Source organism: Solanum verrucosum, unplaced genomic scaffold (genome assembly GCF_900185275.1).
Source record: "Solanum verrucosum unplaced genomic scaffold, falcon-dt-bn FXZP01000259.1, whole genome shotgun sequence".
In the NCBI taxonomy this organism is placed as follows: Eukaryota; Viridiplantae; Streptophyta; class Magnoliopsida; order Solanales; family Solanaceae; genus Solanum; species Solanum verrucosum.
The window spans coordinates 526,015-542,188 of NW_026019973.1; the positions used below are offsets into that span (position 1 = coordinate 526,015).

Genomic DNA, 16,174 nt, shown 5'->3' on the forward strand with positions numbered 1-16,174 from the left:
TAAGCTCTGAAAGTTTCAAAATATCAACTATCTTAAGTCCATGAATATATGTTTAGATCAATATAAAGCCAATGGCATTAAAAGGGCTTGCACCTAGTTTTAGTTTTTACTAAAGTGAGTTCCTGCACTTGTCAACCAAAACTTCTCAAACTTGAATGTACCTTAATTTTCCATATGTTTGCTTCATTCTTTCTATATCAATTGCATCAAGTTAAAGAATCAATCCAAGGCACAGAAGGTCAGATCAAAGATGTTACTAATTGGCAACTTTTGTGAAGTCTGAGTACTTGTTGCAGCATGGTAGTGCAGGATGCTGCTTTCACCTTTACATTCTGGAAACAAAGTTAGTCGTAGTGTTTTTACGGTGACAGCAAGAAATAAGCTATAAAAGGCAGTTGCTGATGAATTTGGCAACTTTTGTAAAGTCTGAGTACTTGATGATCGGATGAAAATCAACCAAGTAACGTTTGTGGTGGACACAGAAAACCGCAAAAAGTTGTACCACAAGTTGTGCTTTCCATGTTGAGAAGTTGAGGTTACCTTGTAGTTTAATAGGTAATTGAGAAACATGATTAAATTGTACCACATGAGTGGTGGTAGAAACTGCAGAACCGCTTGCAACAGTAGCTTCAATAACTGGAGCCATAGGTGAGAAAGATTAAGAAGAATGAAATGGATCTTACGTGGAGCTTATCGGAACTCTGATACCATATAAAGATTCAGAGAAGGAGATGATTCTATTAAATCTGGCAGCAAGCTTGTAAATACATAATATACAATTAACTGGACCTAAAGTGTAGGCCACTATCTGCACAATCTACAATTACTAACTGAAGTTAATGGCTAACTATTCATAAATATGCTCCAAACCTCAGGAGACTTATTCAACCTATAACAACTAGTAACAAGAGATAAATAAAGATAGTTAATAGTTTCACCTTTCCATTCTAGAAATAGACTATATATTGATCCAGAATAGACCTTTTTTTCTGTAAAAAGAGTGAATATCCAAGCAGCTTATATTGGTTTTCATATCTCAAAACTGAGCTTTACCTAGTTTTTTCTGTTGCTTGGCACGTTCTACAGATTCTTGGATCTGTCGGTCATGCTCTCTAAGTATTCGATCCACATCAATTGGTTTTGATGTAGATGAAAGTGGACCACAATAATGGTTGTCTTCCAGGAAGTTAAGGCCATCTGATTCTGCAGGAGGCAACAATTGTTCAATAAGTTGGTTCTTCTCTAGCTTGGAGTTATTTCCTTCCCCTTCTGCCTTTTTTTCCGTGTCAAACATAGTCCAGTGCTTTCTTGGTAATCCCTGCATATTGGTTGATGGACCTACAGAATGACTCTTCTTTCCATTTGAGTCATGGACATTCACTTTAGCTATTAATCCCTTCTCTAGCCTCCCACATGTAACAGCTTTGAGGATCATGTCATTACACTCTCTGAGTAAATCCTGCATTTTGTCTGATTCATCAGGTGATGGACCTGTGTCCACTTCTTCTTTCCCTTTATGTCATGGTAATGAATTGGTTCTTTCCATATTACTCTCTGATTATCACTTTGATGGGTAGTAGCAGACCTCTGAGTATAAGAATCTGTTGCTTCATTTAGAACACCTCCTGAGACTTTTTCATTTGTTTTTTCAAGCCTATTCCTGAGTCGTCTTCTGTCTACTGATCGCTGTAATCCTGCATTAAATTCCCTAATCATCTTGGTTTCTTTAGCATCCATCTCATTTCTGGGAGGGCATCGTGGCAAACTTAAAGGATCACAAGCAAATGGTTCTGATGTGAAGAACTCACCCTGAAGAGCAAGAGCTGCAGTTCCTCGATATTCAGGTTCTATGGAAAGTAAAGTGTCCATCAGTCCTACAGCAGCAGCAGGAAGATCATGAAAGGTTGCTTGAATTTGTCGTCTATAAGGCATTTGCGGCTTTAAAATTGATGCATTAGGTAAGTCAGATTTTAGCCAACATTCATCAGATGGAGAACCACAAAGCTTGAAGATATAATACAATTGCTCAAATTCAGTTTTACCAGGCATAATAGGCTTGCCAGTAAATAGTTCACCAAGTACACAACCAACACCCCATAAATCAACTCCAACTCCATAATGATTTAATCCAAGCAAAAGCTCTGGTGGCCGATACCAGAGAGTCCCAATAATGTTAGTTAAGGGAATGCTTTGTTCTGGATCAAAAAATGTTGACAGCCCAAAATCTGCAATTTTCAAGATACCATCTTTATTAACTAACAGGTTAGAAGTCTTTACATCTCGATGCAAGATACCACGGCTATGGCAGTGATCAAGCCCTTTAAGCAGCTGGTTCATGTAACATTTGATCTCAGGTTCAGATAACTTGACACCTTTCTGTTCTTGAATTCCCTTGAGATCATATTCCATGCAATCAAAAACAAGGCTGCACGCCATTTTAGAGGGGACTACACCTTCCAGCTTGATAACATTCGGGTGATCACCGAGCCTTCGCAATAAGACAATCTCTCTCGCCATAAACTTGAAGCTGCCGGGATCAAGATTGTCAGCACAAACCTTTTTCAAGACAACAATCTTATTGAGCAAACAATCGCGAGCTTTGTAGACATTACTGTAACTTCCTTGGCCAATCTTATGTATCTTCTCGAAAGTATCAGGTGTTCTTGGAAGCCATCCAATTAAAGCTTCACTAGCTACATCAACAAGCCATTTAGGCCATCCAGCAGCAACTAGTTCACTTTCTAAGCCTTTTGGTACTCCTCTGCTGAGTCTTGGATTCAGTCTTTTTCTCATGGTACTACTGTTTTCTTCCTTCTGGTCTGTCATTCATTGAAATTGTCTCAGCTTTTTACTAGATATTCCTTAAGCATGATGTGTATAAGATTTGTCAAGAATGTGGGGGAAAAAAACAGATACAACAATAACAGTTACTACGAGCTACGCCTCAATCTCAAAACAAGTTAAGGTGAACTATATGAATCCTTATAATACATATGATAAAATTAAACAACTACTACACCTTAGTCCTTAACAAGTCGGGATCGGCTATATAACTGCCCATTTTTTCATCTAAAGCTCATATCATATCAACGCATAAATATTTGATTTGTGCATGTCATACTATATGTTAAATGTTTTCTGTATCTTCTGAAAATAAAAAGACAGATGTTGGTTCACCTTCAATGCCTTTTGCTACTTCTCTGTTGAGTCCTGATTTGGTGATGAGGCTTGCTTTAACTGATTCATCTCTGTTACTTGAAAATTTTCCATGACTGGAACCCATAGTTTTCCAATCTAATTAAGTCTTCTTTTACATTAAGTTAACAACACACAAAGTATTCTTTCCTACTACTAATGAGAAAACCAATCCAAGGGAGTTGACTTCATAAAACCAATTATAATGGTAGCTTGAGTTGTCCTATCATTTTCCTATAAATAATCAATTTGCAAATACATACTTGTTACTCCTTTCCCTCTGTCCCAAAATAAGTGTCATTTTGACAACAATATTTTTTTAATCTCAATATAAGTGTCACCGTAGAAATTCAAAACAAAAATTAGTAAGTATTAAGAAGTTCAACATAATATTAGTTTGGCATAATACATGTAAACCTGCGCTTTAACTTGGCCTCAGTTAGCATCTATGTAACAGAGTACGTACCACTATTGTAAATATGGATGAGTTATCTTCAGTTAATTTAGGCTTTAAGTTTGTAAAGTTTATTATTCAACTAGGGTAGGTCAGGTAAGTTTATCGGTTCCTATTTTCTAGAAGTTAGGTTTGCACAATTTGTTTTGTTGGCGTTGTATAATATAAAACTTCTATTGGAGACTCATTAATAAACAAACAATTCCATTCTACTTCTGTGCAACTATACCATGTCGTTCAACTTTGAATATCACAAGTAGATGAACACATCCTACATGACAATTCACGTGAGATATACTTGGATTGATTTGAATCATGCCACGTAGGTTTATGTCATATCATAGAATTTTGAAAGTTAATCAATATTTTTTAATTTAAGTTGTTAATTATTATGATTTATAGTACTTTTAATGTAAGTTGCAAATAAATAAATTATTAAAAATGTTTTTACTCCTTCTATTTCAATTTATGTAGCACAAATTAAATAAAATTTGTAGAGTCAATCAAAATTTTCTTTTAACGTAATTTTCTTAATATGTCACAGGCCCAATATATGTTACTTCATTCATCCAATTTATGTGACGGAGATAGAAATTCAAGGATCAATAGAATATTTTTTTTTGTAACCATACTTTTTTCATTATTATAAGTTGTTAATTATTGCGATTTATAATATTCTAAATGCAATTTGCAAATATATAAACTATTGGAAATGTCTTCACTCTGTGGTACAAATGAAACTTGGAGAGTCAATCAAATTTTTATTTAACCGTAATTTTTTTATATAATTTCTTACAAAATTAAGCTATTACTTGTTGTGATTTATAATACGTTTTACATAATATAAATTATTGAAAATTCCTTTTATTTAATCTAATACTTAAATGATAAAAATACCCTTAAGTACAATTCTATTTCCACAAAGCACACATATTGACAAAGACATGTGTACTTGTAGAGTCTTCTACTATTGTACAATACAATACGTTCAATTTATAAATTTCTACATATCATGGTGACTTCAATACCCACATAATGTTACTTGATTATAGATAAACATGAAGGCCTCAACGGTCACACATAATTTAATTTCTATTCTATATGAATATCAAAATTAGCCGAATTTATTAGATGTTATGTTGATATGAGCCTTGTCGACTCATAACTTATTTTTCGAGTCAAGATATATATATATATATATTTTTTTTATTATTATTATTATTTTTTTATTTTTTTTATTTGATGTCCGAAGTTCACATTAAATCTTCGATTAAATTTGAATTACGCTCTGCAGGGCCCATTTGTAGTTTATCTAGCAAGGGTCCACTCGGGTCTAACCCACAAAAAGTCACGAGTTCCTTCAAAATGCCTTTTCTTTTTCATCAGCGTTCAGTACCGAAAACCCTTTGTTGCTTCTCTTCCCCCAATTCAATTTTCTGCAAAAAAAATTGGGTGAAGAGTGATATGGAAAGGGTAACAGAGAAAGAGATTGGTAGTAGTAGTAGTACTAGTAGTAGTAGTAATAGGAAACAAATCCCAGATTCAGTGATGGAAGCAGTGAACAGAACCTCAAAAAACATTGACGATTTGAGTAGTAATGTAGACGAATTTCTCTCTCTTTATGGTGCTGGTGTTTTTCCCGATTTGGGTCCTCTTCAACAAGCTCAATCTTTGATTTTGCTAGCTAAAGCTACAACAACACTCTTTGCATGTAATTTTTTTACTCTTTTTTCTTGTGAATTTTGAGATGTTGATTTGTTTGTAAGAGTAAATATTGTTTTTTTTATTGGTTACAGTGAGGCTTAGGTGTAAAGGGATCAACCCAGATGACCGCCCTGTCAAATTAGAGTTTGTATGTGTTCTTCCTGGAGATTCTGCTTTTGCTATTCTATGGTGTTCTATTTTTTATAATTTTTGTTCCTCGGGTAATAGTAACCCTTTTGGTTGTGAGAGCTTAATTGGTTGATTTGGTGTAAGTTTTAAATTTATTGTCTAATTTTCATCTTTTGTGGTTCTTTTAATTGATATAGGAACGTTTGAGCTTGTTCCAAGAGAAACTGCAGGAATTGATGGCCTTGAATAAAGGTAAGTTTGAATCTTTCTATAAATTTCTCAGTGGTAGTGGAATAGATAAAGAAGTTGTGCCAGGAAGGCTATAAAGTAAATGATTTGCTAGACGTATAACTAGAGTGTACACTTTTATACTATTGTTTCTGATCAGTAAAAAGAGAAGAGTATCATGCTTGCCTCCCATAACATGATGAAGAACGGGTGCTGGAGTAGATATTGAAATGATTTCTGTTTGTTCAGCATATTATAGTTATTGTTCAGAAAGCTTGATTTGTTTCCATATGACATAACAAGGACAAATGTTGAATACTGACTATTCTCAATTTGTCCTATAAGCGCCATTGCGACCATCAGCAAGGATAAATCCGCAAGGTGCCGCTCGATTTATCGAGCATTCGTTGCCTGATCTTACACCTGGTAACTGCTAAACTACTTTCTAAATGTGTGCAAGTTCCATTGTGTTTGGTTTGTCTTAATACAAGTCTGTCTTGCAGATCAGAGAAAAAGCATGAGAGAAATCAGTAAAGGTGACGGGCCTAGGATTAAGTATCTGGAAAGAGTTGTTCATAAGAAGAGGAAGTATCCCGAGCAGCAATCTGTTCGAAATGCTACCCAGGAGTTTCTTGAGAAAGCTGCCCGTGAGCTTCTTGGTGAAAACCAGAGTGGTTTTAAGGGACCTTTACAACTGCCGGAGGGTGATGGTGAAGACGTACCTATGAGCTGATTTTCTGGTAGATTTTTAACTCATTTCTTCCAGTTTATATATGCTCTCTCTACTTTATGGTCTTGGTAGTTGCGGTGTTGGCATTTATTTATCTTCTCAAAACATTTTCGTGATTTTCCTAATTCCAAGTGCATGTGTATATGATGTTATGTGGGTATGGAATAAAGTTACTCAAATCTACCTCTTCTTTTGTTGAATTTGTGGCTGAGATATCGAAGATTTTTTTTTTATTTCGTACGTAGAATTTAAAAAAAATATATTTCCAACATCAGTTGAACATATTAGTGACTCCATTGTTTTTCTCCATGGGAGAATTCATGACGTCTTCCATACATTGCCGTAGGAACTATCTGATGCAGCTTCATATGGACCAAGTTTAACACGCTGTTCTAATGATGGAGATACTGAGGACATTCTTTTTTTTTTTTTGAAACATCAAGAGATACTAAGAACATACATATAATTGAACTTTATTAGTAGGCTTCCTTTTTTTTTCTATGAAAGAATTGAACAACACGTGTTTAAGAGCAAAGCATGTGCAGCACATGTTCTGAAAAAACTGCTTTTATGTATTGGCCTTTTGGACCATGTCAAGAAGATGTATGCTGAATAGGTACATTTCTTGAATTGCACAACTTTCTTGCTCTAGTGCAAATGCTATGTATTGTCTTCCTTTCAGTTTATTTGGCTTAGTTTGCTCACCTTCTCTTTCGTAGAAAGGATTTAGACTCAGATTTAAAGTGTGATCAGGACTTTAGATTATGCACTAATTTTCATGTAAGTTGAAAGAAATAGTTGTTTCTCAAGGATAATAGATTCTTGGAGATGTTGGGGATCCTCTTTTTCTTTTTTTTTTTGAAACTTGTAAGATTGTATTCTTCAGCATTAAGGGCATGCTGGTCACCACCAAAAAGTGTCAGTTACAAGCTTCCTATCAAATCTACAATCTGGTCCCCTCAACTAACCTCAAAGTGAATCAAGTCCATTCTCAAAAAGAAATGCAGAGTGCAGTTGGTTGATGAACGTATAAAAATTCTTTTACTCATCCAAAGTGAAAAACATAAATGATTTTTGGAGGTTATTATATAATTCTCAGCAAATGTTATGGCCAAAGAGATCCATTTTGTGACGTGATCTGCTTTTCATCAAGGAATCGAAAGGTTTTTTTAGGAACGTGTCAAAAGGTTATGGTGAAAATGGGACATTGTAAAAAAAAGGACTTGTATGATATATCAAAGTGGCTCTAATCTAGATATTGAGGGTGCAACCTCTATTGTCTTTTCTTAGTCACATTCATCTTAATAGGTCAGAAATGCAATCCTCATGGGGATCATGCCACTTACTGTCTTCCACTAAGTTTGGTTTTAAATCTAGATCCTTGTAATAAAAAAAATTTCCTTCCCAAAGATACTGAAGACCAACGGTCAAAAAGAAAATGAGAAAGGAAAAGAGGGGTTAGGAATAGAAAGGTAGGATCAAGCAATCAAAGATAAGTCACTAAAAGGGCAGCTCCATGCACCACGTTTGCGCCATAGACCGTGTTGCGAAAGGGCCGGATCTACATGGGAGGGTGAGGGTGCCACGGCACCCGGTCACTTGGCTAAATTTTTCGTATACACATAGGTTTTTTTAATTAGTAATGATATATATAAAGGTTGGCACCCACAGCACTGTAGTAGTCGCTGGTAAGGCTGGGCACCGGACCGGAACGGGACGGTTTGACCAGGTTGTTGATCGGTACCAGGATGAACCGGACCGGAACTACCGGGATGGAGGCTCAGTTCCGTCCCGTCCCACTATATACCGGGATAGAATCGGGACGGAACGGGATGGGATAAACGGGACGGCACATATAGCTATTTCAAAAAATAATTATTTTTTTTGAGTTATTTTGAATTACGAAAATACGAATGTTTTTTTTATTTTTCTAAGTTATATTAGTTTATAGTATTTAAGTTTTAAAATTTATAATAAATTTTTTTTTGATAAAGGTAACATTTGTATATCAATCATCAGCTCAAAGTTGGTATCCAAAATTTACATCATATCGTCCCTCCACACATGTGTGTCGGGCATAAACAAAAGATAAAGAAAAGAAAAGAAGAAAAAAGAGAAGCTATCCCTAGATCCTCCTTTCATCTTTATAAGGACCCTAGAATGTCTACAATAGCCACAGGGTCATCTATATACTCTGAACTACACCAATAGCAAAAAGTGATAATGCAGTTCATTTTAATCTTGTGCAGAGGGCTGCTCTTGTTATCAAAATTCCTAGAATTCCTTTCTTTCCATATGGTCCACCAAATAACAGCTGGGACAATTTTCCATCTACTCTTGTCTGTGCTGCCACTGCCCTCCATATTCCAACTTTCTAGAGCCTGTCCTGTTCTCCCTGGAACAGTCCAACTTATACCTCTGAAGCTAGTAAACAATTTCCACAGCTGGCCAGCCACTTTACAATGTAAGAACAGATGATTAATTGTCTCTGCAACCTGCTCACAAAAACAGCATCTTGGGCACATTTGTATTCCCCTCTTCATAAGATTCTCTTGTGTAAGTACAGCCTCTTTCACCACCAACCAAGTAAAAACTACCACTTTATATGGTATTTTAACCTTCCATATAAGCTTCCAAGGCAGAAAGTTAACTTGGGATCCCATCTGATTCATAATTCTATATGCAGAACTAACAGTGAATAAACCTTTATTATGACATTTCCATTTAAGAGTGTCTTCTCCATCCTTGAATCGTAAGAACTGATCAAGTGTTCCATAAAATTCAGCCAATCTTTCCACCTCCCAGTCTTGCATCAGTCTTCTGTAGGTAAGGTTCCATCCATGTTCAGACCAAACTTCATAAAGAGTCGACTCTTGTTGTTGGTTCAGGTGATGAATATCCGGGAACAAGCGTTTGAGGCTTCCATTCCCTAACCAGTTATCTTCCCAAAACCTGATCTTCCTCCCATTGTTCACATTACATTCAGTTTTTGCATAGAAACCATGCCATAAGTTTCTAATTGATCTCCACAAACTGGTTCCATATGTGGATGTCACTTCCTTAGTCTTCCAGGGTCCTTCCTTCCCATATTTGGCCTGGATCACCCTACCCCACAAAGATTGATCTTCTAAAGGAAATCTCCACAACCACTTCATGAGAAGACTTTTGTTCTGCTTTCTAATATTTTTGATTGCCAGTCCTCCTTGCTTCTTGGATAGTAGCAGTGTCTTCCATTCGACTAGGTGGAAACCTTTATATTCCTTCTCACCGTGCCACAAAAAATTCCTTCTCAGAGCATCAATTCTTTCTTCCACCTTTGCTGGAAGGGGAAAAACTGACATTAAGTAAGTTGGTAATGCATCCAGGACTGAGTTAATCAGCACTAATCTACCACCTCTTGATAAATATTGAGACTTCCACCTAGACAATCTTTTCTCACATCTTTCCACTACTCCATTCCATATCTCTTTGGATTTGCTATTGGCACCCAAAGGCATACCCAAGAATGTTGCTGGTAATTGCCCTATTTCTCCACCCAAAAGATCCCCCAGATTTTGTATTCTGGGCACATCATTGATTGGAAAGATCTGACTCTTTCTCCAATTAATGTGCAACCCTGATACTGACTCAAATAGTATGAGAACTATCCTCAGAATTTTTAGTTGGCTGTCTTCTGCATCACAAAAAATCAAAGTGTCATCTGCATATTGCAGATGGGTGATTTCCAATCTAGTATTCATCTCTTTGACCACATTAAAACCCCTTATCCAATCATTCCTATGTGTTGTTTTAATCATACTGTTCAGGCCTTCCATGACTAGTAAAAATAAGAAAGGTGAGAGTGGATCACCTTGTCTCAAGCCTCTGCTTGCCGGAAAGAAACCTTCAGGAGAACCATTTATTAGTATTGAGAACTTGACAGTGCTAATGCAGAACCTTATCCATCTTATCCACTTCCTCCCAAAACCCATACTATGTAGAATTCCAAGCAAATACTCCCAGTTAACATGGTCATATATGCCTTCTCTATGTCCAGTTTACACATTATGCCTGGGATTTTATCCTTCACTCTTGAGTCAAGACATTCATTTGCAATGAGAACAGCATCAGTGATCTGTCTTCCTTTCAGAAAGGCCATTTGTTGAGTGTCAACCAGCTTTGGCATCACCTTCTTTAGCCTTTCTGTAAGAATTTTGGAGATTAGTTTGTAGACACTATAATAATTTTACTTAAATTTATTTTAAAGATTTTTTTTTTTAATTTTTACGTATATAAATTTGTAAGTTAAGTTTAATAAAGTTTTTTTTTTAAGTTTTTGAGCTTATGTAGTTATGTTATAAGTTTTAAAGATTTGAATCTTTTGAAGTTTATAAGTTATTAAGTTATACTTATAACTTGTAAGTTAAATAACTTAAGTTTGTAATTTTAAAAAATTAAATAAACAAAAAGAAATGCTAATAAAAGTAAATAATGTCAAAAATATTATTTTTTATTTTAATTAAAAATGATTTACCGGGATGGGATCGGACCAGACCGGAACAGAACCGGAATGAACCGGGATGAACTGGTACCGGTATACCGGTACCAAATCATGATACCGTTCCGTTCCGTGTACCGGTTCAATGTATCCCATCCCGTCCCGAATACTACCGGACCGGAACGGTACCGGTGCAACCCGTTCCGGTGCCCTGCCTTAGTCGCTGGTCTGGTGACCATTGGCCTGGGTGCCAGGGGCTATGTCTGAGTTGGAATCCCTGTGAACATTTTTTTAAAAAAATAATTCACAAATCACACACTCTAAAGCAAATAAATATCCGTATTTCTTGTACCTTTTTTTTGTCTTTTCTTCTTTTCCTAGTTCCCTTTTTATATTTTCGTTCTTATTCCAATATATATTTTTTCTTCTTTCTTTTGTTTTTGTTAGAAAAAATCTTTTTCAAAATCTTCAAGTATTTGACTGAATGTGATTTTAATCCTTTTCCTTTTTTATTCCTTCAAAATACATTTTATCTGTTGAATTTTATTCCTTGTTTTTAATCTTTTGTACAAAAGTAACAGAAGCAAAGCCCAATGTATGCTACTTCATTGTTTTTTTCCCACTTCATTAAGAATTTTATTTTTATTTGAAGTAATTTTTTTATTATGTTGTATTGATATTTTGCAAATTTCTTGATGAAAATATTTCTATTTGTTTGTATTGTCAATAGGAGGATAAATATCATGTATACATGCTGCGCTTTGATGTTTGTTTTTCCTATAGAACTTGTCGATAAATGTGTATTACTTATAAATAAAAAATCTTGTAAATCAAAATGAATTAATTCAAAACAGATTGAACTGACTGAATGTCCGTCCTAATTAGATGTTCATCACTAGGGATAAGTTTGTATTAAAGATACAGCCACCCAAATACGAACTTCAGGGGTGCACTTAAAAAAGAAATGAGTGAGAGACTGTTCTTCAAATATAGAAAATCATTCTTTCTCCCTTCAAAAATTTCCTATTTCTCTCTTTTCATACAACCCACATAAGTGTCAATCCTGCCTGATGTCTTCTTTTCCATCTTCTAAAGGCCCACTTCTCTTAAAGGTTCAAGTGAAAAAATACCTCTTTGAGAATGAGTGGCATAGCTCATTGTATTCTGAACCATCTCCAGAGTTAGGTGCTGACAATGTAGAGGGTGATGATTATTGATTTCACCAGAATTCTTAACATAAAACTTCAATTGACTTCTGTGATAATCCTCAAATTTTTCAGCTGCCAAAAGTCGTTTCCCTAACTGCCAGCCATGTGTAATAGGCACACTGTCTCTTTCTCCTGGGAATTGAAATTTGGAGGTATGTAAATCCAACTCCACGTTAACCCAAGAGTTTTTTGTAGTAGGATCTATTACTCCCCAACACCTGCATTTACACATCCTGATTGCTATGTGAAGTGTTTTGTATTATGAAGCAAGACAACTAGATGTTAGAATTCCGTGATTTCCCAATCTTGCAAACACACGTAACAAGATAAGTAATGACAGGGTCTTTAATTTATAGTACATAGCACCCTTACGATCTATAATCAGTGCAATAATTAAAAGAAATGTCCAATAATACTAACAGAGAAAAACTGGAGTTGGGGCTACAAACAGAGAAAGATGGAGGATGATCCTTGCTTGTATTTGGTGGACTATATGGAGGGAGAGAAACGATAGATGTTTCGAGAATAGGAACAACAACCTGCAAGAAGTAAAGCTTAAGTGTATTTTGTTGTTTTGCTTTTGGTGTACAAATGTCTACTCCCATGAAACTGAGTCAGTCATAGATGTTTTAGGGTCCATTTAGATTTGGTTCAGTTTTTGGATAGATTATACTTCCTTTCTGCTTATTTGTAAATATGGTTTTTCAGTACTACCTAAGTACTATAAGAAATGCAAATGTTACCAGTTTAAAAAAAAAAAAAGTCCAATAATACTAGATCCGCATTTAGAGCGAGCATTAGGTGATCTGAAGATATGAATCGGTACAACTTAGTAAATTTTAGATGATGATTTTTACTGTCCTTTTTTCCTTATGAAGTACCTGTGATTTATCAATGAAACAGCCGGGGGATGCAAAGCAATACAAAAGCTGTTGCAGCTTCTATACCTAATGTAATGAGCAAACAAAATCAAGGAACATTTTACATTATTTACATTGTTCAATTTTGCTTTAACAATAAGGTGAGGCATTTCGTTCCAAGCTTGGAATTGGTGGTGATTCCCCTTCAAAGCGACTCAGGTTTCTTTCCTTCCATAATGTCCTAGAAAATCACCCGCGATAATGACATGCTGTAATCTTTTTATTGATCTGTACCATCAAAACTTCTTTTGCTGTTTGAGCACTACACGAGCACAAAACATGTGCAAAATATCCTTTGTTGTACTGTAGTGAAGAGGGGTGGTAAATTTTTCTGAGATGTAATTGCACAAATAACAACTACTACATAGTACTAGTCTGCTCTTCTCGAGGTTTTCTTGAGTAAGGCAAATCTCCTGCATGACCAACTCGCTAAAACATGCATAGGAAAAGTAAGTGTCCCTGAAATGAGATTAGCATCTAAGGTATGCTATAATAAGAACGTACATGAGACCCGTACACATTAATGATTGGGTTTTAGAGCCACGAGACTGATACCAATTATATCTTATGCAGTGCTTCCTTCTTAGAGTTGAGGGTCTTTTGGAAACCACCTCTCTACCTCAAAGAGGTAGAGGTAAGGTCTGCGTACATTTATTTTACCTTCCCCAGACCCCACTTTGTGGGATTTCACTGGGTATGTTACTGCTGTTGTTGTTGTTGTAGTAGTAGTGCTTCCTTTATCCTTATATGATTGATATTCTTTCCTTTTTTTGTCCATCCAGAAATTGACACCTTTTGATTTTTGAATCTACTTTGTACTTGTGGATCCCAAGGAGCACGAAAACAAGTACTTTGGTAACAAGGCTAATCGTTTGTATGTATGCATATTTTACTTAGATTGTTGTTTCTTTCATGAACCACATGTCTAATCAAACTACCAAATAAATCAGGACAGTGGAGGTAGTACGTGTGGATTTGTTCAGAAATTTGGTTTTAGTTTTGGTGTCAATGTCTCCAGTTACTTCCCGTAAATTTCTTTAGCTCACAGTCAGGTACATGTTTCAGTCTTTTAATTAGTCACCTCATGATTGAGGATTTTACTTTTTGCAGCTTCCTTGGATATATGAAAATTTTGAATTTTTTCATAGGGAAATGGTTTAATTAACGAAAAGGAGGGAATTCCCTTAAAGTAGTGAATACAAAAAGTTAAGAGTTTAAAATTTCCCTCTATATAATCCTCTGTTTGTTTAGAGTAAATCTTGAGTATCAGTTAGTGATATTCTGTCAATTTCAAGTTTCTTGCTGTATTTCTACTCCAATAAGTAACATCGGTACTCATGCTTGGTGATACTGAAGTTCCCTGTGATGCTGAAGGAGACATTTCCCTCTGCTGTTTTTCCCATTTCTGTCCCTTTCAGTTCAAAACGTCTTTAAGATAAAACAAATATAAGATTCATGTGTCTTCTTCATATCTGATTGAGCTTATGGCTGAAATAAGATGAATGAGAAGATTTTATTATTTGTCTTCTGCAATGTTTTGGCTCGTCAAGGGTTATCAAAATATAGTTTTGGGTAGTCAAAAGCTTTCAGAAAATGATAAGAATGCGATAAGATTTTTTTATTTTTTATTTTATAAATAGCAGACATGTAACTTCGGCTGGAGTATATTTTAACCCTTTGAATGACGATCTTCCATTATAGCTGTTCTTAGTTTTTGATGTGTTAACTTCTAGTATCATCTTCTATTTTTGTGATGCTCAATTATCTGATAAGCAATCAGAATTAATTGTTATTTGTGTTTGAGCAGTAAACTGCTCTCCGTAACTCTTTAATAAATTCAGACGTGTAACTTCGGCTGGAGTATATTTTAACCCTTTGAATGACGATCTTTTATTATAGCTGTTCTTAGTTTTTGATGTGTTAACTTCTAGTATCATCTTCCTTTTTTGTGATGCTCAATTATCTTATGATAAGCAATCAGAATTAATTGTTATTTGTGTTTGAGCGGTAAACTGCTCTCCGTAACCCTTTGCAAAGAAAAGGAGCTTATACCTGAAGAGAAAAAAATGTGTGATCCTCTTTGGCTGTGTCTTGCATTTGGTTAACCATGATATGAATTCTATGGTGCAGAAACTCTCTTTTGCTGATGAAGCCCAGATTTTGTGCTGATGAGCTTTTCAAGCATTTTGTTCGAGTTCCAACCTATGACGAAGATACTCAGATTATACGCAAGCTTTGCAGCAATTGCTACTTTTGCCGCTGATCGTTGATGCAAGTTAAAATTTAATAGAGTTTGCTTTCGGTATTCAGCTATGAATCCAAAGTTACTCCTTTTTCTGTAAGGTTTGTTTATTGCAAGAGAAAGCTGGCAGTTATATGTACAATAGTGCAGCAAAAAACTATCGTTTTGTAGTTTCATTTGTTTTCCATAGATCCTCTGGCAGTAGGAGCAAAAAGCTGGGATCTTTTTATTATTCACTTTCTATGACAAATGGTGAAGACTATTACATGGTTAGTGTAGAAGAAAAGCAAGCATATTTCAGATCCAGCTTTCAATAGGAGTGTTTATGTATTATCGATTTGGTTTATCGGTTTTTAAATATGCTAAACCAATATTTTTTATCGGTTTTGGTCCTTAATGGTTCGATTTTGGTTTAATTATAAAATAAATATATGAGTTATCTAATAAATTTGATGTGACAAGACAATAATGTAACTTTATAAATGTTCATAAAAGAGAAATAATAATAACAAACATGAAAATGAAAAGAAATATACATGTGTAACAGTGAATTTAAGAGGAATATGATTTTTACTTTAGGTTTTGATCATTTGTATAATGTGAAGTCGTATAAATCAATACCGAATCAATAACCCGATAATTTCTTTTTATAAAATCATTAAAAATCCGTTAACTCAATAACAATAAACCAATAACACTTTTTTTGGTTTGGTTTATCGGTTGGTTCGATTTTTGCACACCCCTAGCTTTCAAGGATATTTAGTATCTACAACATTACAACATGTTAGTTGTGTCACATTATAGCTTAATAGACTTGCTTGTGAATTCGAATTCTTGGGAAAAAAGCGTAAATGTACCCTTTGACCATCTAGTTGTTCTAAGTCAAT

General features: G+C 35.1%; 2 protein-coding genes across 3 annotated transcripts; one reads left to right on the forward strand and one right to left on the reverse strand.

Moving 5' to 3' along the window:
• Nucleotides 1-1,036: 1,036 nt before the first annotated feature.
• LOC125817271 (probable serine/threonine-protein kinase At1g54610) lies at nucleotides 1,037-3,283 on the reverse strand. Its single transcript, XM_049496815.1, has 3 exons — nucleotides 3,178-3,283; nucleotides 1,552-2,819; nucleotides 1,037-1,459 (listed from the first exon to the last, which is right to left on the reverse strand). The coding sequence occupies exons 1-3, from the start codon at nucleotides 3,281-3,283 to the stop codon at nucleotides 1,037-1,039; spliced, it is 1,797 nt and encodes a 598-aa protein (XP_049352772.1).
• A 1,776-nt stretch (nucleotides 3,284-5,059) lies between these two features.
• On the forward strand, nucleotides 5,060-15,589 carry LOC125817249 (uncharacterized). Of its 2 annotated transcripts, none has more exons than XM_049496796.1 (6): nucleotides 5,060-5,360; nucleotides 5,446-5,501; nucleotides 5,680-5,734; nucleotides 6,056-6,136; nucleotides 6,214-6,450; nucleotides 15,176-15,589. In XM_049496796.1, the coding sequence occupies exons 1-5, from the start codon at nucleotides 5,114-5,116 to the stop codon at nucleotides 6,441-6,443; spliced, it is 669 nt and encodes a 222-aa protein (XP_049352753.1). In that variant the 5' UTR covers nucleotides 5,060-5,113; the 3' UTR covers nucleotides 6,444-6,450; nucleotides 15,176-15,589. The 2 variants fall into 2 exon arrangements, with proteins under 2 accessions (XP_049352753.1, XP_049352754.1); XM_049496797.1 differs by lacking the exon at nucleotides 15,176-15,589 and adding an exon at nucleotides 6,787-6,855.
• Nucleotides 15,590-16,174: the final 585 nt, after the last annotated feature.

What these genes read in the sequence shown, in the direction of transcription:
- LOC125817271 (XM_049496815.1), bottom strand. Translation starts at nt 3,283, where the DNA reads ATGGGTTCCAGTCATGGAAAATTTTCAAGTAACAGAGATGAATCAGTT. An exon ending in AGTAGCAAAAGGCATTGAAG is followed by an intron (nt 2,820 to 3,177) that starts GTGAACCAACAT and finishes AATGAATGACAG; the next exon opens with ACCAGAAGGAAGAAAACAGT. An exon ending in ATCAAAGTGATAATCAGAGA is followed by an intron (nt 1,460 to 1,551) that starts GTAATATGGAAA and finishes GACAAAATGCAG; the next exon opens with GATTTACTCAGAGAGTGTAA.
- LOC125817249 (XM_049496796.1), top strand. Translation starts at nt 5,114, where the DNA reads ATGGAAAGGGTAACAGAGAAAGAGATTGGTAGTAGTAGTAGTACTAGT. An exon ending in GCCCTGTCAAATTAGAGTTT is followed by an intron (nt 5,502 to 5,679) that starts GTATGTGTTCTT and finishes TAATTGATATAG; the next exon opens with GAACGTTTGAGCTTGTTCCA. An exon ending in GTTGCCTGATCTTACACCTG is followed by an intron (nt 6,137 to 6,213) that starts GTAACTGCTAAA and finishes TCTGTCTTGCAG; the next exon opens with ATCAGAGAAAAAGCATGAGA.